Raw genomic sequence first — 25354 nt, forward strand, 5'->3', positions numbered from 1 at the left:
TTTTCCAGTTTTTGTAGTTTACTTTTACACAATGTTATAAAGTTACACAAATTAAGAAAAAAATGTGATTAATATGTCAATACTGTGCATACAGGTATACTAAATTGTTCCACACACATCCAGACACCACAAAGGAAGTTCTCAGCATTAGATCTTTATTTCTCATGTCACTTTGAAAGCTTACATTTTACTTGGGAATCCTCAAATGACACAAGCAAAGATTATATACAGTACTATAAACTGTCAGCTATGATAAAGGAGACCAAATGTACACATTTTGTAGTTCTTTCTGTAGCATATGTCTTTCTGTAAGGTATAGATATTTTTGCTGGAGGCAGCATTCCAACGTTTCCACACTTATCTCTTTGCGTTTATAAAAATATCAGATATTTCTTAATTTCTTTCGATCCCTGTGTTGACAAGTGCGTCTTGATGCAACTCCTCAACATTATTGCTGCATTAGCACAGTAGTAAATTCTGGAACTCTTAAGTAAACATATATAGTAAAACATGGCTATCAGCAACTTTTTCTTTTTTTTAATCATTTTCTTTTCCTCTTACGGGTTTCTTTAAATATTCGACACACTTTCAAAGTGCAGGGAAAAAAAAAAATTAGAAAACAAAAAAATAAAAAGGTGCAAATCATACTACGTAAAAATCTGGTGAAGCGTCGAAGAGGACATGGCACTTCTAGCATGGCGTGGAGGCGAGAGAAGAAATGTGTGGAGTCAGGAAATAAGGATGGCGTTGACTTTTGCAGCTTGGCTTGTTTGGGGTTGGTTTGGCCTTTACTCCACTTTAAATCTAAAGTAACGCTCAGGATAAATAATACTTCAAGCCACATGTAGTGGTTCCGCCCTCGGCTCTTCTCCATACTGTTAGAGCCACTGTCCACATAAATCTACCTTAATATGACCTAAAACAATGTCAAAACTGACTGAACTTGTCTAAACTTAAAGTACAGGAAGTCATTTTCCTCCCTGACTACAAAAAAACAAGAAGAATAAACTGCGTCTAAACAAAGTCAGCTTTTAGTAAAGTTATTCCCATGATTCCGTGATTGAAATGGAAGATTGGAGCTAAGTAGCTTAGTTAGAAAACTAAGAATCCCACCGACCGATCGATGATGAGGAAAAGAAAAACGGATGAAACGCCGCGCGTGGATGCGTGTATCTCAAAAAGGCAAGGCATTTCCTGTTTCTGTCGGAGTAACGTTTTTGAAATCTTTAAATATCTACTTTTTTTTCCTTTTTTTTTTAAACATTATCAATATCTACAAAATGTGCGTGACCATTTTTGCACACAGTGATTCATTATCCGCGCACTGACAACTCCTAATCATGTACAACATGGCGACGCCCCGTCTCCTCCTCCTCCTCCTCTTCCTCACACTGCCTCGGAGGACAAAGTCCACTTAAAGCACTTTACCTGAGGTTTCATTAAGAATGCTGCAATTTGCCTTAACAGGGAGTCGAACATACGCCACATGCACGCGCGCACACACACACATTGCACACACACACACACACGCAGCTTGCACACTAAGGTAGAACCCCTGCAGGTTCATCTAGCATGCTCTCAGAGGCTCTGGGAATGTGACGCCTGCATTATGAAGAGTTTCGTCTTGGATTTAGGGGGGGGGGGGGGGGAGTTTTTTTCCTGCTTCAGTCGAGCAGATTTCCGCGTAGAGACTCGGTGGTCTCGCATATACAAAGCCCAGAGAGTCTGACTCGCTCTGACTCAGGAGTCTGGTCCCATCACGGCCGATTTCCACGAGCTCCGAGCTAAAAAAAGACGCTCTTCCAGAGTCTCTCCGTTTCTCCTCTGCTGTGGAGTTTCAGTCATTTTTACAGGACTGGCTTCGCCCCGCTGGTCAGCTGGTTTTGAGTGACTCCACCCTTGGCTTGAACCCTCTGACCTCGCTGTGGTGTTGGGAGGGAAGGGAAAGGGGGGGCAGGGCTGGGGCAGAGCGCTGGTTTGACTAGGTGGAGGAGGACGACGTCCTGCTTGTGGAGAAACTGCGAACACACAGAGTTTGGGGCGTTATTATCTCTCAGCGCCGGGTTGGTGAAGACTAACGACCTCCATCGTGATCACCTCTGGAGCCTGTGGACCATGTGGGCCACCAGCGAATCGGAGATGCCGGGGTAGGCCTCCTCAGCCAATAGGATGGCCTCCCTCAGCTCGTCTAGGACCATGGGGTTCCCGTTCACCTGCTCCTGCCTCGCCTTCAGCTGGAAGCCCAGAAAAGGAGATGTTAGAGGAGATGTTTTAATCCAATCAGAGCTCTGGAGGCGTGTCCTCACCTCAGACAGCGCAGGAGAGATGACGGTGGCCAGGCTCTGTGAATAAGGCCTCTTTGGAATGTCTTTCATCTGGGGGGGGTCAAGCAGACGCGGCGCGTCGTCACCTCAGGCGGAATCTTTTTAACTTGAAGTGTAAATTATCCGTCGTGTGATTGGGTGGTGACCTCACCTGGTCCGCCGCCCTCGACTGCCCCTCCCCGTTCTGGAGCTTCTTGGGGTCCTTCTCCCGGATGGTGAAGATCCAGTCGTCGCTGCCAAAGTCGTTCCCGCCTGACGCCTGTCCGTCCTGCTCTCTGATTGGACAGACGTGGGACGTGAGGCTTTAACAGGACGAGTTCTGGACCTGAATTCAGCTCTAGACTTACGAGTCGGACTCGTCGGAACTGGACTCGTTGGTTCTGGACTGCTCCGCCTTCCACCTCTTGTACTTGTCCACCAGCTCCGTCAGGTAGGAGGTCTTCTTGGCGTGGCGGACGATCAGCTTGTGCTTCAGCAGCTCTTTGGCGGTCGGCCTCTGGAGGGGGAGGAGGCGAACACGTGACGCGGCGGCAGGAGGAAAACACACACACACACACACACATACACACACACACGCACAACCCCTCACAAAAAAAAAACAACTCACAAAACTGGGCTCTTTGTTGAGACACGCCTCCACGAACTCCTTGAGCGGTTTGCTGTAGCTGCCCTCCAGCGTGGGGGGGTTGTTCTTTGGGATGAGGAATAAAACCTTCATGGGGTGGAGCTCCGAGTGCGGCGGCTCGCCTTTCGCCAGCTCGATGGCGGTGATGCCCAGAGACCAGATATCCGCCTGAAAGGCACAGAGAGGCGGGGTTTATATGATGACATCATAACCAGCAGACAGTAACCGTGTGGGGCCACACCTTGGAATCGTAGGCGGACTGCTTGATGACCTCGGGGGCCATCCAGAAGGGCGTGCCCACGAAGGTGTTGCGTTTGATCTGCGTGTCGGTGAGCTGCCCCGCCACGCCGAAGTCCGCCAGCTTCACCTCGCCTTGCTCCGACAGCAGCACGTTGGCGGCTGCGGATGGCAGGAAATGATGTGAGAAGCCCCGCCCACGTCACCGGATCGCTCGGATCGATGTGATTTATCACCGCCGGTTGATTTAATTAAGACTCGACAGCCGTCTGGAGCCTTTTAGCGAACGGCGGCGGCGTTCAGCTCCGAAACACAAAACCAAACAGCGAGGGGAAATAAGTGGAGTCAACGCTATTAACGCGCCTCTAAAAGCAGCGCCCTGACCTTTGATGTCCCGGTGGATCTTCTTCTCCGAGTGGAGATACTCCAGACCCTTCAGGATCTCTCTCAGGATGGTGGCGATCTGGGTCTCGTCCAGCGCGCCGGGCTCCATCTGGAGGGGGCGAAACCACTTCCTGTCAGATCTAAAGGAGCTTTTTTTAAAAAGCAGCGGTGAGGAGTTGATGATGCGCTCACCAAATCTAACGCCGAGCCCCCGCCCAAGTACTCCATGATGATCCATAACTTGGTGTCCTGGGGGAAGACAGAGGGAGGGGTGGTGAGGCATTACGGAGGCGTTTACTGGCTTAGAGCGAGGAGTCAGTACAGGCCAGGATGGCGCTAATAAGAGCTCGGTGGGTGTTTTAAGTTGTCTGAGGCTAATCCCGTTTTAATTTGGGATTATTCGGAGAAAATGTGGGCAGAGGAGGAGAAGTCCTCTTTACGTCTGATGCGATTTGCTCGCTCGGAGTCTGAGATATGGTGGGAACGGACGTGAAAACAGCCGTACCTTCAGGTACGAGCCGTAGTATTTGGTGACGAACGGGCTGTCGCACTGGCTCAGCACCGTGATCTCCTGCTGGATGTCCTCGATCTCGTCCTCCGCCTCCTCCAGGTCGATGATCTTGATTGCCACCACCTTCTGGGTGCGATTGTCGATGCCTTTGAACACCTCGCCGAACGAGCCCTTGCCGATGCGCTCCAGCTTGGTGAACAGCTCCTCCGGGTCGGCTTTGGCGTTCTGGCGGCGACGGGAGGAGGGGTGAGGGAGGTGGGACAAAGCAGGGGAGGAAAGGGGAAGGCGGAATTTTTAAATAAAGAAAGAAAAGGGAATGTTTGAAACAAACTGAATGTCGGGGAGTCGACAGGAAACGCCGGTAGGGTTCCATTCTTACAGGAGACATGAATTCATTCATTACAACACCTCGTGTTTGTGAACACAGAAGTCGAGACACAGGAAAAAGAAAGGGAAAGAGTGCAACAGTTGGATAACAGGCACGTAAAAAAATGTACAGAACACAAAACATGAAACATTTGATCTCTTTACGCCCTGCTGTGGGGATTATTTCCCAATTGATTCAGGTAGGAAATATCAGAAAGTAACCAATTTCCAAAAATAAACAGATAAAAGCTCATATTTGAAGCTTTTTTTGTGAGTTTTTCTGCAATCCTGTTCTTTTTTTCTGGCTTTATTCTAAATTAAGTGTCCTAAACTCTCACAAGAGTAAAAAAAAATCGTATTTTTCTTATTCCACTGAGGCTAAAAAGGAAGTGTGCTGGTGTGACTCTTCTGTTGACTCAACCGAGTTCCCAGACTTTTAAAATAAGGCCTACAATTATGCCGAGCCACAACGCCCTCCATCAAACACCGACTCAGGGCCTCAAAAGGTGAGCCGTTAAAGCTGAATGCACACCATTGAGACTGGACTGCTGTAAGTGAACCCTCTTTATCTGCTTGGGGCAGATGAGGTGCTATCCATGCATTTTTCTGGGTGTAGCTTGTGTGTCTGCGTGATAAAGAAAGAAAAATCTGCTCTGGCGCTGCAGGAAGTGACCCAAAATGACTTAACCCTCCTGAGGCTGCTACGTGGGAAACACAAGAGCGAATGCTGACAAAAACAACTCCCTTTTATGACCTTTTGGAGCAGAGAAGGGGGTCAATACGCACATTTGGAGATAGCTGAATGAAAGTGCTCCCCCACACAATAAGGGCTGGGGATGAATAGGCTTCCCCGTCGCGGAAATGATTTATTAAAGACACTAAATGGCGATTCTGCTAATGGAAAGTGTGGTGCAGAATAGGAAAAGAAGGGACAAATTGATGAGTCATATTTTATCAAGGAGATGATGCTTTTGTTTGGGATCAAGGGATCAAATTGAAATGTTAAAGTTAAGCCACAGCAGCCTGATCCGCAGCTTAAACAGGTAGATTTAGACCTGGATTAAGCTTCCTTTGTGCTGTTAAAATCGATTCAGGATCTGGATTCACTTCCAATCCGTCCCTTAATGACAAAACCTGCAGTGATTAAAATCTGGTGCATGACGCGGTTTACATTAGGGGCAGTTTTCATTCCAATATAATTATCCCCACTAGGCAAAACCCATAAAGACAGCAGCAGGGTCCGTGTGCAGAGCGGACCCAGGAGCTGCAACGCCTTCAAGTCAAGGCAAAAAAATCGGACATTTGAGAACAATACTTACATTTCTGCAGAAAAACGAACGTAAACAGATAATGACGCCATGACAACGATGTGAATTAACTTTCTATGACGCTGCATTTCGAATCCCAACAGCAATGACGTGATTGATGAGCGCGCATTTGAATTTAGCGTGATTTTCTGCAACATTTACGACATTATTTGTTTTTTTTTACGAGGTGTCATCGAAGTAAACGATGCCCATTGGAAACGGTGCGGTTCGGATAGGTGTGCAGTGCGCTTCCACACGGCAGGGAGTCCAGAAACGTACATTTTGTTCCGGTACTGACCTCAAACACTGATCGGTGTGCATGAATAAAAAGCTGATTGTCTTACCTGCATGCCCGGCAGGTTACCCTGAACAGGGGAATGAGCCATGGTGATGCCGGAGCGGATTCGAGCCCCCCGTCCGACCACACAGGGCTTGACTTGTTTACAGTCCCGTTAGCGGTTAGCAATCCTCTAGCACACCTGGTTGGCAAACTCTACTGAGAACCGCCTCAGGTAAATTTATATGGCGAAAAATATGTCCTCCCCACACACCTGGGTCCACCAACACCCCCCGAGTCATCAAAAAAAACAGCTGAGCTAGCTAACAGACGTCCGCTAATGCTAACTGAACGAGAAATCCGCAATGCTAGTTAGCTAACCTCGTAAAGCTAGTAGGCTAACCGGCTGGGTAAGGGTTAACTCGGGCTGATTTTTTTTTAAATAACTCAGCTGGTGCAAAAAAATAGTTTAAAAAAAAAGATTTAGCAACAACTATTTGTTTTAAAAAGGCCTAACTGACACTTTGTGAACGCGTTAACAGTGTTGTCAGCTCGCTAGCATGGTTAGCTCGTTAGCTCGCTAGCCACCGCAGACAGCCGGACACACAGCTAGCTAGCTGGCTCGGAGGGCGAACCGTTTGCATCGCGTAAATGTCACCGACTGATCCCTGACCCGGAACCAAAAAACAAAACCCCAGCCGAGATTTTTGTTTAAAAAAAAAATCTTCGCTCGACTCGAATCCAGCAGCTTTTGCGTCAGCGGCGACGGTAGCTCGCCAGTGTTTTTGTTTCCTCCCTCACTTTCTTCCCGTACTCCCGGCCATCTTGTCGGTGCCGTGACGCCTGGCTGGGCGGATCCGGATCCGGATCAACAACATGCGGATGACACCTCCCTCTCCCAGGTGGCTGTGGCCGCAAAAAAAAGTTTGCAAACCGGTAAAAAACCCCAAAAAGATCCATTTAATTTAAACTCGTCCCAGCTAATAAAAAAAAGCTAATAAAATAATAAAGCTGATAAAAATCCCAATAATTTTTAATAAGTCACAAGTTAGATGTGACCAGGTGAAAGTCTCTCATTTTGAGAAACGTTGTGTTTGGTTTACTGATAGTGGTGCAGAATAAATTGTTCCTTATTATTATTATTATTATTATTATTATTATTATTAAATCTCGTCTTAATCTCCAAGATAAGTACACACTTTATCATTGTGATTTGTAATATTACACAACATCATTATATCCAACTGAGCAGCGCTTAATTTGGTCGAATGCAATTACACTGTGTGCAGATCAAATCACAATAATTTCCCAATCACGCTGTTTGCAGTTCAGCCCACGACGCTTCGCTCCTCTCACCACAAGAGGGGGCCACAGCCCCAAATTCCCCAGCTGCGTCTTTTTTTTTTTTTTTTTTTTTAACTCGTCAACCGGACGCAGATGCCGGTGCGCCATGGCGTGCTGCATCCAGAGACAATGAAAGGTCGGCCGGTGCGTTACGGCAGCTGGAGGCTTTCATTAATAACATTCCAGACAACAGATTGCCTTCATAGTGGTGTGTGCGCAGGGGGGGCACCAAGGCGCAGGGAATCCGTTTGTAAAATCCACATGGTAGCATCCACATGAGAAGTTTCTCTATCTAATTAATGTACGTGTAGTGACACAAAGAGAACATTTAGAAATGTTTTAAGGATTTTAATTTTTTAATTCCAGTAACAGCATCCCGGATGAAACGCGAGATCACTCCAAAATTCCCAACTGATTGGTAATAAACCTTCTCATTCGGATTGGAATTCACACCATGTGGCTGTAAATACATGTTTTTATTGGCTCTGCATTCATATGAATGTGTGGATAGAAGTGTGCGCACGGCGGCTCCGCGCCTCACTTGTGCGCCTCATCACCGCCGGCTCACAACGCGTGTCACGGGAAGCACTGCCTCCCCTCCTTCATGCGTAAATTATGTAGGGCAGGACGGGAATGCTGTGCTACTTCCATTCGTGACAAAAACCGGTGAATGTCAAAAGGGTGGAGGGAAAACCAAAAAGATATCCAAGACCCAACCTCCGTTTGTAAGACAACATTTAAGGACAGCGGCGCGTCACGATTTGTCGATTTGTGAAACCGAGGAGAAGAAAAGATGGACATCACGGACCAAGGAGCTCAAATGGAACCGCTCTTACCCACGGTGAGACTACACACACACACACACACACACACACACACACACACACACACACACACACACACACACACACACACACACACACACATACACGCGTTATTGTGGCATTTATCCTCATTTCTGTGTCATTTCTTTTCCTCTCAGCCAGAAACGAACACACCGCTGCTCATTATCTTATGTAATTTCTATTTCCAACACACCAGGCTGAATTTATAAGCGTTCCATTGACGCATGATCCACATCCAATACCTCGACAATGCGAAAACGACCCACATTTCCCTGCTTTACTGGGTGTGTGTGTGTGTGTGTGTGTGTGTGTGTGTGTGTGTGTGTGTGTGTGTGTGTGTGGACTGGATGATAAAACATGGATGCTGCGCCACATTAAATTGTGTAAATGTCTCTCAGACGCCTCCGCGTCCGGCCCTTCATCCCTTTAATGTCACGTCTCTCAGCCGTTTCACGCTTTACGCAAGCTGTTGCGTTCTTATTGCGGGTGCGTGAAGTGTCTGGTTCATCAGTTAAAGGAGCCAGAGGGGGGGTTGGACCAGTTGGATGCAACAAGGCTCCCCCCCCGCCCCCCTTCATCTTTTCCTCCTCTGAAAACACTTGTTTTTACAAGAGGAGAATGGAGAGGTGATCAAAAAGAAACCCTCATCCATAGGTCAAATTATTTCGCTGATCCTCTCCGGCCTGGGGTTCAGGGTCACACGCTGATGGAGTCCAACAGGAAACTATCAGCCCCCCCTCTTCCTCCTCTCATTAGCATTCAGTTGAGACCTCAAGAAGAAAAAAAAAAGCCCCCTGCCCATCAGATGCCCCCGGATCTGCTCCCCCTGCAGTCTCAGCGCAGTGTGGATGCTGCTTTTATTATTATGGCTCATCCCTGCCCCCCCCGCCCCCTCCATCACCTCCATTCTCTTCCTCCTCCTCCTTCTACGCAGCAAGCAAATGCGTTGTCATGGTTACGCCAGGATGCCTGCTGGCATGCTGGAGAGAATCTCAGGGACATCCTGTTGTACTCCATTCTAGCAGGTTACAGAGTTCCCAAGGTCAAGCGTGAGGCGTCATCCTGTACGGACTGTGTTTGAACGCATCACCGCTGACTCATCAATGCGCTTTGGTTTTTGTCCTGACGACTGATTTAATTTATTTTTTGTTTGCAGGAGCAAAGCCCCCAGGAGAATAAAGATGTGGTGAGTCCAGTCCATCCCTCATTCTCTTCTGCTAAAGTGTCCCATCGATCTGCTGGGAGACATCGATGAAAACCAGTTTAATGCACTGGATAAAGACTGTTTGAGCAGGAAAAAAATCCAAAGGGTTCAAAAAGAGAAAGGGCAGGACAGAAATGATGGGAAATGACCCCCACCACCTGACTAAACCGATGGGAATCCGTCAAATGAGAACCCCAGAGGTTATTATAATGTACAGTATCAGGTGATATCTTTAATTAGCCGGTGTGTTCAGCAGATGTGGTGTATTTTTAGCTCACTATTGTCACACACACACACACACACACACACACACACACACACACACACACACACACACACACACACACACACACCCAGGCATCTGACAGGTCTCAGGACGCGGCGGGTAAATAATAACAGATAATAATGAGTCAGCTGTAGAGGAGTTGTGATGCGTTCGTGTCGTTCTGATAAAATAAAGCTTATGTAACCGCGGGCCGTCAGCCAATCGGGATGGACCAAAAGTTTCTGCAACAGGCAGTGAGTGTGTGTGTCAGGAGTGTGTGTCAGGAGTGTGTGTCAGGAGTGTGTGTGGACCCCCCCCCCTCTGCAGAGGGCCGGCTGTGCTCCTTATTTCCCTGGTTTAATTATAGCGATGTCAGCGGAGAGGAGGATGAAGAGGAGAGGAAGAAAGGTAGAGGGGTACGAGCTGCTGGGAGACAGATGGTGAGACCAGGAGGGTGGTGTGTGTGTGGGGGGGTCATGTTGGTGGTGGTGGTGGGGGCGTGATGCTGGTGATGCTCTGCTGTCATTCCATGTCAGTCGCTTCTTCCTCCCGACGAGTGTCTAGAGCGCCTCGATCTCGGTTTAGCTGATGATGCAGAGAGCAGCGTGTCTGCCTCAGGTAGGTCACACACACACACACACACACACACACACACACACACACACACACACACACACACACACACACACACACACACCGTGTACAGTAGGGCTGCAGCATCCACGCCGCTCCTCCACGTCTGACTCCCTACGTTCTCTTAGGTAACCGGAGCGGGACGGTACGCGGCAGCATCAGTGATGTCAGAGCGTTAATCTCTCTGGGTGGGGGGGGTTGTGTTGTGTTGGGTTGGGAGGGGGGGGGTTGTCGGATGGACGCCTGTCAGAATCATTCTGATGCTGTCCTGGACGAGAGCGGCTGTTTCTGTGTTTGACGGCGTGTTCTCGGAGGGATGCTGCGGGAGGACGGCGTCTGAGGAGAGGAGGGGGTTCGTTTTCGCTTCTGCTGCTCCTCAAACGTTACAAACTATAGTTCAGAGCCGGGTCCTCCTGGGGGGGCTGGGGGGGTGGGGGCGGAGCCTCACAGCCTCTCATCTTACAAGGAGAGTCGGCGAGCATCCTGTCCTGCCTGGAACAGGAAGTACATCATGTTGTCTGTGGACCACAGCACGGGATGTATCTATCAGGTAGGAGATGTGTGTGTGTGTGTGTGTGTGTGTGTGTGTGTGTGTGTGTGTGTGTGTGTGTGTGTGTGTGTGTGTGTGTGTTGAAGCGGTTGCAGAGAGAGATGCTGATTCGCATGCCAGAGCTCCTGACAGATGGGGCAGGCATTGTGGGGCAGGAGAGGAGCTTATACCCGCTGTACTCACCCCCGGTGAGGAAGGGGGGGGGCAAACAAACAAACAAACAAACAAACAAACAAACAAACAAACAAACAAACAAACTAAAGCCAGAAACGCTGTTTTGTAAATTTTCAGAATGTATTTTCTCGTCTTTTTGTGTTTTTTGGACATCGCTTCTGAAAAATCCCATCATGCCTTGTTGTGTTTGAAGGGATCAAACCCCCCCCTCCAGGCCCGCCCCCTCCCCGCCCCCCCATCATGTCTGACAATCACCGGGGAGAAGCGATGATGTAGAGATGTCTACTTCTTCCCTTTTCGTGCTGCTGATGCTGACATCGCTGCCATCGCCACAGCAACCGTGGCCATCTGTAGGGGATGAAAACCATGACAACAGAGGCTGCCGGCCAATCAGAGGGCTGGAACAGCCGCTGCTAATCCAGCTCCCTTCTTAGCTAGCCATGAGCTAAGAAGCAGGCTTCACACCACATTCAACGCGTTTCCTCCAAACGACACCTGTTCTGCTGTTTTTGAGGGGGTTTCATGTGGAGCCTGTGTGCGAGCCCCCCCCACACACTGGATAACCAGGTATACTGATGTAAACATTCATCATCCCTGCTGGGGGGGGGGACCCTCAGGGGAACTCAGAAACGAGGTCACGGATCTGCCTCGCTGAGAACGATGGAGCGGTAGAACCCGACCAGTCAAAGCAAACGGAACGGGACGCCCCCGCCCCCCCCCCCCCCCAAAAAAAAGATGTCCCGCCGCCGCTCAGGTGACGTCTGAAGGATAACAGATCGTGTTGCGTTCGCTGACGTCGGTGATGTCTTGTGTTTTCATTCCCAGGCCTCGTGATGAGATGTGAACAGGATTCCGTCTTTTGTGACCCGACAGGTTTTCTTTGGGGGGTTTAGTCTGGAGCGCGGGGGGGTTGGTTGTTGATCCTCTTTTTGTTTTTTTCTGCACTAGAAAACCTTTCTTCCGTCTTCGGTTGGTCCCGTTTCTGAGTGATGAGAGCCAAACGCGCCCCAGCTGTGAGGCGCGGAACATTATCCTCAGGAAAAATAAACGCCGCTGCTTCATAAATCCCCGTTTTCTTCCACCCTCCTCACCTCAAGTTTGTAATTCAAGAAATTATAATTATTATTTTTTACTCCAACCCACGGGGGGGGGGGGGCAGTGGGGCGTCAGATCGGCCTGAAATATTCAGTCGCTGCTTTTTAAAAAAATAAAAATTCCATTGTCGGTTATTAAAGTACCACAAAGCATTAGACACTCCACCCCCCCACCCCACCCCACCCCAGCAGGTAACAACGTCAGGTGTGAACTCATCAGGGAGAGTGGTGGTGGGGGGGGGACATGGACCACACAGGTGGATGGAGAGGTTTAACGCCTCCGTCTGACGGTGTGAACTGGGTTCCTCTCTTGGTGGGAACCCTTCACCTGTTAGGAAACCAGATCCAGCTGGTCTCCAAGGAGGGGGGGGGGGCACTGGTGATAATCCTGGGAGGGGCTGAGCTGTGCGTCTAGTGTTTCCAATGACTCCATTCTTTAATGTAAGAATCAAAATAGAAGCTAAACCAGTAATTCCAGCTACGCCTGTGGTGAAACGGCCCAATGTCAAGCCTTGTTCAGGAGGTCACACACACACACACACACACACACACACACACACACACACACACACACACACACACACACACACACACACACACACACACACACACACACACACACACACACACACACACACACACACACACGCTGTGTGACATTTGGACATCCTCTGCTCCCCGGTTCGCTCCCAGGCCTGCAGCCTTTCAGTCGTCCTCCCCCCACATCGCTGCCTGCGAATAGACGCCATGCATTATGGGTAATGCGTCTATATGCTGAGACATGTGTGTGTGTGTGTGTGTGTGTGTGTGTGTGTGTGTGTGCGTCCAGTTGCTGCACATACAAGCGAGTGTGTGGGGTGAAGCGCACATGCATGTTACAGTAGCGTGTGCGACCCTCCCCCCTCCTTCCTTTTTCCAAATCCCGTGGGGTGTTTGCCGCTCACGTGCTCCGTGTTCCCGTTCACTACCCACAATCCTTCACCAGCAGCCGGGGATCGCCCAGTTTAACGCCCCCACCCTCCAGAACGGTTTTTATCTGTCTGTAAACGCTGGTGGATTCTTTTCAGCTCTGGTGATGCGACGCTTCTGGCTGGTCTGGGGTCAGCATCATGGGTGGGGGGGGGCAAACCAGGGTCTAAAAATAGACACACACACCTGCAGGGGGGAGCCGGGGGTTCGTTTCTGATGCTGAACACGTTTGGGGCAAAGCGGAGGTTTGAAAGATGGTCACTCCATCAGATCAGATAATGTCCCTCTTTACTGTAAGCCCAGCATGCATCTGTTCTCACCCCCCCCCCCTGTAAAGCTCTGGCTCGCTCCTCACATGGTCGTCCATGTGCATGTGTGTGTGTGTGTGTGTGTGTGTGTGTTTTAATCTCCCAGGATCAGAGATTGATGGCCAGCATCAGCCACCTCCAGCTCATGGCGCCGCCGCACGCCACCATCCTCCACCCAGCAGAGCGTTAACATCCCATCAGCAAACATTACAGATAAATCAAGAGACTGTTAGCTTCATGTGGCTAATGTGTTAGCGCTGCAAATCAAATCAAACTAGTTGAACTCCCTTTCGCCGGGTTTCGTGACGCGTCCGTCCTGCAGCTGAAAAGCAGGAAACTCCACAAATAACAGCCGCACCTCATGAATTATTAACGACCCGTCCCTCCGTCGGTCCTCAAGGTCGGAGCGTTCCCGGCTTGAAGCGACGCGGGGTTGAATGCACCGAGGTCCAACCTGTCCAGCACCCGCCATCGCTACGGTTACCCACAATTCCATCTGGCCCCTCGGCGCGGGCGTCAGAGCGTTACGGTGGAGCGTTTGAATCGTAGTCACCGGGCGGTTTACGTAACGAGCAGATCGTTAAATTCAACGATGCTCCTGAGGCTTTAACTCCTGCCTGTGTGTGTTTTCCAGAGAACCGATGAGGAGGTGGTGGTGGACCGCGGCGGCACACGCTCCATGCTCAACACCAACTTCGAGAAGGAAGAACTAGAAGGTGAAGCAATACGTCAGAAGCTGCATTTTGTGTTTTCAGGATTAAAGACTGAAGAAAATGGACAAAAACACAACATCTATTGTTGGGATCTTTTGCGTCTGCAGCTCCTTGTATTTGTCTGGAGTTGTATTGTGGTTCCCTCTGACATCAAGTTGAAGTGATGGGATGTCACAGGAGATGTTCCTCCAATTATCAGCAGAGATGAAAGCAGAAAATGTGTCTCAACACGGCAGCAAAAGCTGCAAAAACACCCAAAAAACTGCATCCATCGTTCACAAAAAAACAATCCTTCCAAGGCGGTCCGGAGATTCAGCAGCCGCTTCGTTTCGGTTGCTATGGTAACGCTTCAGCCGGGCGGAGACGTCGCTCTTTGATTCTGGCGCTGTCATGTGAAGGACTCTCGTCGCCGTAACGACTGTCTCTGCGTGGCGCCGTGGTAACGATGACACCGCATCAAGGAGATCCTTAACCCCCCCCACCCCCACCCCCACCCCCGCCTCCTGATTCTCACACCTCACATGTGGGATCATGCTATGCTAACACACATGCTAATCATCATTTAAATCCAGTAGCAGAAAGTCGCTCTGCTTCTACTTTACACTGAGTCGACTGAGGACAGGAGCCTCGGCCAATCAGAGCTGCCTGCTCAGGCAACACACACATGAACACACACATGAACACACACATGAACACACACATGAACACACACACAAACACTCCGGGACACGGGACGCGGGGGCAGCACACACACCATTGCATTAATTCACTCCGACGCTGCGAAAGAAACGGAGAAAGACATCCTGTGACGTCAGGAGGCCTCCAGGCCTGGGGGGGAGCTGTTTTTTTTGTCCTCCACTCTTGATTCGTGACCTTTACGGCCGAGGCGGTCTGTCGTGAACTTATTGTTCCCGGACGATGGCATAAAACCTGCTTCGTGTGCGGTCTCCCTCTCACCCGTTGTTTACCGACGCTAACGGCTGTTTGCTGCGGACGAGTCCAGTCAGAAACGCTCCCAAACGTCTAATGACGTCTGACAAATAGTTCATTACCCCCCCCCCCAAGGGTCCTCTCTTAACCTCCATCCTGCCTTCATGTCGGCGGGACGAATTAAATGAGCGGCTCGGCGCTCTTAAGCAATTCATTTCAGGTTTACTTAAACCTGATTATCCAACTATGATGTGATTATTTTGTGTGTTTCCAAGCAAGCGAAGACAATTGAAGGAATCCATGTCTGATGTCACCCCCCCCCCCCTCAAGACACTGTTTATCGTCACTTTTGCTGATGAAGCACATTAACTTCAGTACCCGCACAAACAAGAGCTTCTCTTGTGCTTTTAAGGCAGCGGGAGATGTTTTATATCCTGAATTACATCCCAGAGACCCGATGAATGCTATAAAAGTGTGTTTTGGAGCTTCATGTTCTGTACTTGGACGAGCAGTGAGCGGAGTGTCAAAAAAATAGTAAATTCAGATTTTTTTTTAGTAGTTTATTTATTTATGGTGAATCAATAATGAATTGATGATGAATCAGTTCGAAGTCTGGAGACTGTAGACTTTTCCCGAAGACCTCCTGGCCGCTCTGGAGGCTAACGCTAAGGGGTAACTGCTGCAGAACGAGCCCAAGTTGAACTATTTTAAAGTTTTGTAAACATGAGGTCGGATCTTATCTCATCCAATCATAAAACCGTTCCTATGGCAACGGAAGACGTCTGGATTCGGGTCGAAGTAGAAGTGGTGATGTCATCTGGTTCATGTTGTGTTCAGGCCACCGCACTCTGTACATCGGGGTTCACGTCCCTCTGGGGAGGAGGTCGCACAGACGTCACCGTCACCATGGACACCGCCACAGGAAGAGGTCCAAGGAGAGGGACTCCACCGCCGACGATGGACGGGAGTCGCCCTCACACAGTAGGTCCCCAGACGGGTCACACCTGTTTCGTGGGAGAGGGGAACACCCCGCCCACCTGCCCACCTGTCCCGTGTCCCGCAGCGGACACGCCGGCGCAGAGGGTGCAGTTCCTGTTGGGGACGGAGGATGGCGACGAGGAGCACATGCCCCACGCCCTTTTCACCGAGCTGGACGAAATCTGCCTGAGGGAGGGGGAGGACGCCGAGTGGAAGGAGACGGCCAGGTAGGGCAGCGAGAGCTGGGCGTAGAACCTCCGTTTGGCGCTTCCGTCGAATAAATCCGTGTTTCCACAGGTGGTTAAAGTTCGAGGAGGACGTGGAGGACGGCGGCGAGCGGTGGAGCAAACCCTACGTGGCCACGCTATCCCTACACAGTCTGTTCGAGCTGCGCAGCTGCATCATGAACGGCATCGTGATGCTGGATATGAGGGCCAGCTCACTGGAGGAGATCGCAGGTGGACACCTGGGGGGGCCGTTTGCTTTTAGAACACAAATAGTTCCTCAGGGCTACGGTCTCGGACCTCTTCTTTTCAAACCAAACAACTGTCATAATCAGCTTAGCGTTGCCGGTTGCCTTTAAAGTGAACTTTTACCTTTAAAGTGTTGGTTTTGTGTGCGTCTTCAACGCAGAGATGGTTCTGGATCAGCACGAGGTGTCGGGTCCTGTGGGTCCAGAGGCCAGGAAGAGGATCCGTGAGGCGCTGCTCAAACAGCACCACCACCAGAACCACAAGAAACTGGCCAACCGCATCCCCATCGTACGCTCCTTCGCTGACATCGGCAAGAAACAGTCCGAACCGCATTCCATGGACAAGAACGGTGAGGAGCTGGTGGGAGTGGGTACGACTGCTCCGTTGTAAATATAAACGGTGTATTTATCTAGTCTCAGCTCGTCTTTAGTGTCTCCGTCTGTGGTTTGTGCGTCATGTCCTCCATCCCCTCCTTGCTCCTCCAGCGTTGGCTTTACCAACACCTAACGTCTAAGCGTCCTTCAGGCCGTTGTTCAAGGCTACCATCCCATCGCACAGGAAGACGCCGAGCACGAAACCACAGGAAACTGTAAAGCCGATAGCAGACACTTAGAGCCCTGACATTGCGGTAGCAGTAGAATAAAACACTCTTAAAGTGGAGGGCGTCATCATGAGGGGGTAGGAGTGGGTTGTGTTCAGTCAAGAGGTGAGTAATAAAGTTGGGATGTTCCTCTAGTCGAGCCATTTTTGAGGCTTTAAAGTGAACAAGAAGCTTCTGTTTCCTCTGGTCTGAGAGTCAGCAGCGATGTTTATGGATGTGGACGACGTTTAACGTTTCTGTACCAGAGACGATGGTTTTGAGGGGTTCTAACGACCCTCCGGTCGCTCACTGCTGGTAGAACTCAAACCCGACTCGATCTCGGGGTGTCTCTCTCTCTGATAGGCCAAACCGTCTCGCCTCAGGCCCAGCCGGCGACCAACGAGGGCAAACAGGACGTCAGCCGGGAAAACAGCGCCGTCGACTTCAGCAAGGTGAGCGCCTGGACCCCTCCCACCCCCCACCCCCCTGCTGATCCTTCTGTTTGTTTCTGGGCACTGACACCCGTACTCGACCGCCGCGGTGTGTTTGACCAAGACTGGGTTACGTGTGAAATATTCTCCCGCCCCGGGAACCCGAGGGGGGGCAAAGGTCGTGTGGTTTGGCCGGAGCGTCGGAATCCTGGTGTTTGAATCCTAGGAACCAGGTTCAGCCCGTTTCTACTACGTCCCGTCTGTCGTCCCGTCTCAGATCGATCTCCACTTCATGAAGAAGATCCCCCCCGGCGCCGAGGCCTCCAACGTCCTGGTGGGGGAGCTGGAGTTCCTGGACCGCCCCCTGGTGGCCTTCATCCGCCTGGCTCCGGCCGTGCTGCTCAACGGCCTGGCTGAAGTCCCTATCACCACCAGGTAACCCCCCCCCCCCACACACACACACACCGGCTTGGCTCCGCCTCTGATTGTCACCTGATCGCTCCCTGAATGTTTGATGAGAAAAACGACCCGTCGTCTTTGTGACGTCTTCAGGTTCCTCTTCATCCTGCTCGGCCCTCTGGGAAAAGGCCCACAGTATCACGAGATTGGTCGATCCATCGCCACCCTGATGACGGATGAGGTGAGCCCCGCCCCCCTCGGCTATGATTACAGTTGTGTGGGATCTGGGGGGGGGGGGGGGGAGCGTGGGGCCAGATGTTGGCAGCCGTCCTCAGGGATGTACCAAAATAGAATCGGGGGGGTGGGGGTGGGGTGTCAGTCTAATTCATCATGTCCTCCAATGAATCTCATCCGCCGCTATTTTAAGCCTGAATTATTTGATCTCCAACCCAAATGAACCGACGTCTGCAGATCTTCCACGACGTGGCCTACAAGGCCAAAGACAGGAACGACCTGGTGGCCGGCATCGACGAGTTCCTGGACCAGGTGACGGTGTTACCCCCGGGAGAGTGGGACCCCTCTATCAGAATAGAGCCCCCCAAAAACGTACCCTCTCAGGTAAGGAGACAGAAAGTCCGTCTGGCTTCGATACCCCCGCCTCCTCCTCTACCCCCTCCAGAAGTTAGTCTATAGATGGAATAATATGTGATGACTCCCCACAGGAAAAACGCAAGATCCCCCCCGTTCCCAACGGGGTGACGGAGCTGGGAGAGTCGGAGGACCACGGAGGACACGGGGGCCCTGAGCTCCAGCGAACGGGGAGGTAAGGCGTGTTTCAGCCCCCGTTTCAGCCGTCAAACTCAAAATCAGACTCCCCCCCCCGCTCCCCCCCCATCTTCCACCCACTCCTCCTCATCATCATCCATCACCACCTCCACGCCGGACTCCACATCGCTGCCCACCGCGGAGGCTGAAAGAAAAAGCGAAAAAAAGAAGAAGTCCCGTCTGCTGTTGCCATAGCAACCGCCTCCAGCTGGTTTCACTGCAGCAGAAAACAGTCACCGATAGACACATGGGGGGGGGGGGGGGACACTTTTTCTGCATACTTTTAGCCCGTGTTAACCTCTTGTTTCTGCGTCTGAACGACACCCCCCCCCCAGGCTGTTCGGAGGCCTCGTCCTGGACATCAAGCGGAAGGCCCCCCACTACCTGTCCGACTACACGGACGCCATCAGCCTGCAGTGTCTGGCCTCCTTCCTCTTCCTGTACTGCGCCTGCATGTCGCCCGTCATCACCTTTGGGGGGCTGCTGGGCGAGGCCACGGAGGGGCGCGTGGTAGGGTCTACATCTGGTTCTCCTGTTGGGTGTGTGACGGGGCGCTGACACTAAGCGGAGACGTTTCCACCCCGTTTCCAGAGCGCCATCGAGTCGCTGTTTGGGGCGTCCATGACCGGCATCGCCTACTCGCTGTTCTCCGGCCAGCCGCTGACCATCCTGGGCAGCACGGGGCCGGTTCTGGTGTTTGAGAAGATCCTCTTCAAGTTCTGCAAGTAGGTGATCGCTTCTGCGCAGATCCAGTTGCTACGGTTACGGGATGTTCCTTCCTTCGCTTTAACGTCTGTCCTGCCCCCCCCCTCAGGGATTACGGCCTGTCCTACCTCTCCCTGAGGGCCTGCATCGGCCTCTGGACGTCCCTGTTCTGCCTCCTGCTGGTCGCCACGGACGCCAGCTCGCTGGTCTGCTACATCACGCGCTTCACCGAGGAAGCCTTCGCCGCTCTCATCTGCATCATCTTCATCTACGAGGCTCTGGAGAAGCTGGTCCACCTGGGGGTGCACTACCCCATCAACAAGAACAACAACCTGCAGAAGCTGACGCAGTACTCGTAAGGGCGCCTCAGTTTTGATTACGGCGGCTCGAACGCGTGGCGCAGCGATTCCCGCGACACTTCTTCTGTTTTATTAAGAAACCAAGCATTAAAATGTCTCATTTAGGGTATTTAGCATAAAAAATACCCCCCAAAATCAAGCTGAAACGTAACGTTTCCTCTTCCAGACGTGACCGGACTAAACTGAATGATTAATTCCTCTGTAGGTGTGTGTGTGTGGAGCCCCGACACCCCAGCAACGCCACACTTCAGCTGTGGGAGGACAGAAACATCACAGCGTCTCAGGTCAACTGGACCGACCTGGAGGTCAACGTAAGGACTCCTCGACATCCGCCGCAGATTCTAGCCCACAATTACGTCTTCTAGGGACAGATAAGGAGCTCACGTGAAGGTTGGGGGTATTTCTTGCAGTGTTGTGTCTGGTTTTGCCCTGACTTTGCTTTTTTATTTTTTTGTTAAAGAAGCCTAGGGAGTCTAGGAGGGGATTAGGGATGTGTGGGCAGGACTTCACGGGGTTTATCCGTGCAGAATGAGCTTGGAGACGAGGATTCTCTGGCTGTCAGGCACAGATCAGTCCCACCAGTGTCACAGGCTGACTCACGTCTGGTCCAGACTCCCTGCAGAGCGTTGAATCATCCAGATTTACAGCACAGAGCAGGAAAACATCCCTCCAACGCTCCAGACTCGTATTAATTCACCACCGTTATCTAATCACTGCTCACTATCACCTATCCTCCCCCTTCATCCCCATCATCGTCATCCTCTGGTGCCAGTAGGAGTGCGAAATGTTGCACGGGGAGTTTGTGGGCAGCGCCTGCGGCCCCCACGGCCCCTTCATCCCAGACGTCCTCTTCTGGTGCGTGGTGCTCTTCTTCTCCACCGTCCTCATGTCCGCCTTCCTCAAGGAGTTCAAGACCAGCCGCTACTTCCCCACCAAGGCACGTGTGGCGCGCACACACACACACACACACACACACACACATGGATCTGTCAGCTCATCATCTGCAGGTTTATTACATCTGCTTCATTTAAAGTCTCAACCCGAAGCTCTGCCGCTCCCTGGTGGTCGTGTAAGGCCAGAAACACGCCAGTCCTCTGAAGCATCAGTGGAGTGATGCTGATGCTGAACGACACCAGCGCCACCTGGTGGTGATGCTGCTGCTGTTTTAGGGTTGATTTAGTTTTTTTTTGCTGCTTCCAGGTCCGAGCCATCATCAGCGACTTTGCCGTCTTCATCACCATCCTCACCATGGTCCTCATCGACTACGCATTGGGGATCCCCTCACCTAAATTACAGGTCCCCAACAAGTTCAAGGTGGGACTGTAAGCTATTCCTCTCCTCCATCAGAGAGTTAAACAGGTCATAAACCCGTCGTTACGTCCTGTTCCCTCCTCCAGCCAACCAGGGACGACCGCGGCTGGATCATTAACCCCGTGGGGCCCAACCCCTGGTGGACCACCATCATCACTTTCATCCCCGCCCTCCTCTGCACCATCCTCATCTTCATGGACCAGCAGATCACGGCCGTCATCATCAACAGGAAGGAGCACAAACTGAAGGTATCCTTACCCCCACCCCCCCACCCCTGTTTGAACCTGATTGAAGACCCGTGTGCGTAACGACGCCCTGGGTCGTGTCGGTCTCCAGAAAGGCTGCGGGTACCACCTGGACCTGTTTGTGGTGGGGGTGATGCTGGGCCTGTGCTCGGTGATGGGCCTGCCGTGGTTCGTGGCGGCGACCGTCCTCTCCATCTCCCACGTCAACAGCCTGAAGCTGGAGTCGGAGTGCTCCGCCCCCGGGGAGCAGCCCAAGTTCCTGGGCATCAGGGAGCAGCGCTTCACCGGGCTGATGATCTTCACCCTGATGGGCTGCTCCGTCTTCATGACCTCCGTGCTGAAGGTCAGGAGGTCAGCTGCTTAGAATCCCTCAACTTCTAGTAGAGGTTCCTGATCCTGAATGTGTTCGTGTCTCCAGTTCATCCCCATGCCCGTTCTGTACGGAGTCTTCCTCTACATGGGGGCTTCGTCGCTCAGAGGCATCCAGGTGAGCTCAGGCTCCTCCCAGACCGATTGACCTTCCGGATCAATCCTCAAACGATCCGTTTTGTTCCAGTTCTTCGACCGCCTGAAGCTGTTCAGCATGCCGGCCAAACACCAGCCGGACTTCATCTACCTTCGTCACGTCCCGCTGAGGAAGGTCCACCTCTTCACCATCATCCAGCTCAGCTGCCTGGTCCTGCTCTGGGTCATCAAGACCTCCAAGGCCGCCATCGTCTTCCCCATGATGGTAACCGGGGCGCCTTCACGCCTCCTTCATGTAGGGGTCTATCCTCAGCCCCTGATTGGTCGACGCCTGTCCCTTTCTGCTTCAGGTGTTGGCTCTAGTCTTCGTCCGTAAGCTGCTGGACTTCATCTTCACCAAGAGGGAGCTGAGCTGGCTGGACGACCTGATGCCCGAGTGGAAGAAGAAGAAGTTGGAGGACGCACAGAAAGAGGTGAAGCTCGGCTCGTTTTAAATGTTCAATTTGGAGACTGTGCGGCGTTTTATATTTCCTTTCTGTCCAGGAGGAGCACAGCATCATCGCGGAGGAGGAAGGAATCGTCCAGGTGCCGCTGGAGGATCAGTTCAAGTACGTGGTTTTGATCTTCAGTGAGGTTCTGCATCAGGACCAGAAGAAGAGAAACACATGTTTTTTTGTCATTTCCTTTGTGTTGTTTGTAGGAGCGATCCGGCCACGGTGAACATCACCGACGAGATGTCCAAAGGATCTTTCGGGAGCGTGTGGAAGAGCGTCAACCCCGCCGAGGGTGCCAAGAAGGACCCGAGTGCTAAAAGGTTAGCTCCAGACGTCCAGATCAGCATCTCAGCCTCAGAGGGTGTTAATAAGACGCTCAGTTCTTTATTCATGACACGCGATGGAACGTGATATTTTCCCAGGAGGCCGAGTGGCTGGCGTGTTTAGCTCCAGCAGCGCTGGCCTTGCAGGTTCCCTCAGTAGTCTAACGTAGTGTCTCCCTCCCTCCCCCAAAGCTCCCCTTCCTAACCTCCTAGAAGCTGACAGCCCAAAGGTAAGTCGCGTCGCTCCTCGTCCCGATGACTGTTGCATAAACGTGTCACGAATGTGACGGCGCCGCATGTCCTGAGTGTGTGTGCATGTCGTAGGAGTCGTCGTCTGATTCACGCCTTCTCTTTGCCAGAATCACACATTTTGCACGCTGTGGGTTGATTCTTTGCATGATGCTGAATTTTTATCTTTTTTTTTTTTTTTAAACCTAATTTGGGATTTAACATTCTCTTCCCGGTAGTTGCAGGAGCGGCGAGAAGCGACACAAGCGCCGGCGGCACGACAAGAGCTTGGACCGGGAGACGAGTTTGTGATGACGCGTACCGGCGGCGCCACCAAAAAACAAGAAAAAAAAAACATGAAAAAAAAGAATTTAAAATCGATACCGTGCCACTCAACCACCTTTGTACTGTGCTACACTGTGTTCTCGTCATGTAAGTCTGTGTGCAAGTTGTGTAACGCAAACAAGCATTTGTTAGAAACAGTATTAACAACACGCGTGAACCCACGTGAACCGACACGCCGGGACTCTTCTTCTATGTTTGTCCATGTTGGAAGAAGTCAAGCCGGAAAATCTGAAATCGCTGTGCTTCACGGGCCAATTCTAAAACGTTTTAAACGATTTTTAAAATCACTTCATTTATATTTTGTATGTTTTTTATATTTTTTCCAACAACGAAATAAAAAACAAACAAACGTGCCACGGTTGACGGTGCGTCACAGGAAACCAACGCTTTCACTGGGAGTCGACTCGGATGGCGGATTGATCATTTTTGGACGCATTAAATTTATATTTCTATATTCTCTATATCTAAATGTTTGTGCCAGTGACAGCTCACATCGCCTCCGATTCATTTCCGATAACGTGACCCCCCCCCCCAGAGGATAATTTCTGGGAAACATCTATTTGTTTCTGAGATTTAGATGAGCATCATCTAACTCACAGCAATAAACTCGATTTATATTATTTTCCCAAATATGCGACTTCTTTGAGGAATCTTCCGGGGTGGGGTGGTGGTGGTGGTGGGGGGGGGCTGCTTGTCGGAAAAGAACCTTTTCATGCTCGCATGGCGACGCAGCTCAGGTAGCCTACGCTCGTAGCCTCCCTCCTGCTAATTAGCTGTGGCTGTTTAACAATTTACCATCGCTGACATGTACAGGAAGCTGTGTGTTTTCCAAACTTAATACTCTTTGTCTTGTCAGTAAGTGTCATCCATGGTCACATGATCTCCTATCCAAATAATCCTCGATATGTTAGCATCTGAAGCTAATTGTTTTTAAAACACACACACACACACACACACACACACACACACACACACACACACACACACACACAGTCTGACTGCAGGACCATGGTTACTTCTAGAGATGCAATAAAACCCTTTTTCTGGGAAGGGCGACATGTAATAAACAGTAAAGAGTCTTAACAATGTATATTACATAGTATATTTTATTCATGTAAATGTTACTAATATATTACTAACATGACGTCAGTGTTGAAGCCAGCTTTTTGTTTTTTTTTGTTGTAGATGTTCTTTTCCCATTGTCCACTTGATGGTTCTTAGTTGATTAGCGAAACCAATTGGTCAAAATGATTATCAGTATCAAACATTTTGACCACTTCTGTGTGGAATTCTGCCTTAAATTCGGTAGAGGTCGTCGTTCACGTTCTGTCTGATGATTTAAGCCACCGGTAGAGAGAACGATCCGTTCAATCTGGTGTCACGATGTGGTTTGTTTCACGGGGATGAGCGAGAGAGAGAGAGAGCGACTGAGAGCATAAATAAAGATGTTGAACAAACTGCTGAGAGGATGTGCTTCTTTATTGATCCCTAGAGGTCAGAGGTCAGGTCCCATCTTATGTACGGATATTTCCACTCCATAGGGAGTGAGTGCTGGCTTCCTCGTGTTCACCTTTGACCCCAGGAGCTCAGAGTCTTCGCCTTAGCGAGACGGCGAGCAGAGAGCACCCCGTATCCCCGGGCTGGAGCTCCTCCTGCCTCCGTATGGCAGAGAAATCTGAGCCAGATTAAATTAAATCCTGTTTTTATTTTGGCATTTGTCATCTTGTATCTTTTTAAAATTTTCTTTAAAAGCAGCATCGGAACTTTTTAACAACTTATTTTGGAAAATAAAGTTAAAAATGAAGCAGAAATATGTCACTTCTTTTATTCATTCCTATTAACCAGATTTCCCTCCAATTGGTTTCTCTTTTAAAGCTGTTTTAAGATGAATTTAAAGGATAATTCTGTATTTTTATTATGAAATAAATGCCTTAAAATTAGAATAGCAATGCAAACTGTCAGAAAATGTGTTGTTTGTGCGTTTGTTGCCTCATGATCATGAATAAACTGTTTTCTGTACCACAAATAACGTCCTGCTGCCGCAAATACTAATCCGCAGCAGAAAGTAGTCCCCCCCAAAAACAGTTTCCTCCCGCTTGAGGGCATTGAGATTTGATTTCCAGTCAATAATGA

At 50.5% G+C, this 25354-nt stretch overlaps 2 protein-coding genes across 3 annotated transcripts; one reads left to right on the forward strand and one right to left on the reverse strand.

Annotated features, from left to right (window-relative positions):
* Positions 1-145: 145 nt before the first annotated feature.
* Positions 146-6862, reverse strand: stk24b (serine/threonine kinase 24b (STE20 homolog, yeast)). The gene is made up of 11 exons (XM_068309781.1): positions 6099-6862; positions 4076-4306; positions 3763-3819; positions 3571-3679; positions 3191-3348; positions 2932-3117; positions 2672-2820; positions 2476-2599; positions 2307-2375; positions 2098-2234; positions 146-2018 (listed from the first exon to the last, which is right to left on the reverse strand). The coding sequence occupies exons 1-11, from the start codon at positions 6138-6140 to the stop codon at positions 1982-1984; spliced, it is 1299 nt and encodes a 432-aa protein (XP_068165882.1). The 5' UTR covers positions 6141-6862; the 3' UTR covers positions 146-1981.
* Positions 6863-8085: 1223 nt separating this feature from the next.
* On the forward strand, positions 8086-23928 carry LOC137591646 (sodium-driven chloride bicarbonate exchanger-like). Of its 2 annotated transcripts, XM_068309780.1 has the most exons (26): positions 8086-8216; positions 9377-9406; positions 14052-14133; positions 15898-16041; positions 16124-16265; positions 16336-16496; positions 16672-16860; positions 17455-17543; positions 17800-17957; positions 18075-18162; positions 18393-18539; positions 18644-18744; positions 19082-19256; positions 19338-19471; positions 19561-19806; positions 20016-20121; positions 20586-20747; positions 21011-21124; positions 21208-21369; positions 21458-21709; positions 21785-21853; positions 21923-22096; positions 22182-22304; positions 22375-22439; positions 22532-22645; positions 23116-23928. In XM_068309780.1, exons 1-26 carry the CDS (start codon positions 8169-8171, stop codon positions 23186-23188), a joined length of 3348 nt encoding a protein of 1115 aa, XP_068165881.1. In that variant the 5' UTR covers positions 8086-8168; the 3' UTR covers positions 23189-23928. The 2 variants fall into 2 exon arrangements, with proteins under 2 accessions (XP_068165881.1, XP_068165880.1); XM_068309779.1 differs by lacking the exon at positions 23116-23928 and having other exon boundaries at positions 22532-22958.
* Positions 23929-25354: the final 1426 nt, after the last annotated feature.

Source organism: Antennarius striatus, chromosome 24, assembly GCF_040054535.1.
Source record: "Antennarius striatus isolate MH-2024 chromosome 24, ASM4005453v1, whole genome shotgun sequence".
Taxonomy (NCBI): domain Eukaryota; kingdom Metazoa; phylum Chordata; class Actinopteri; order Lophiiformes; family Antennariidae; genus Antennarius; species Antennarius striatus.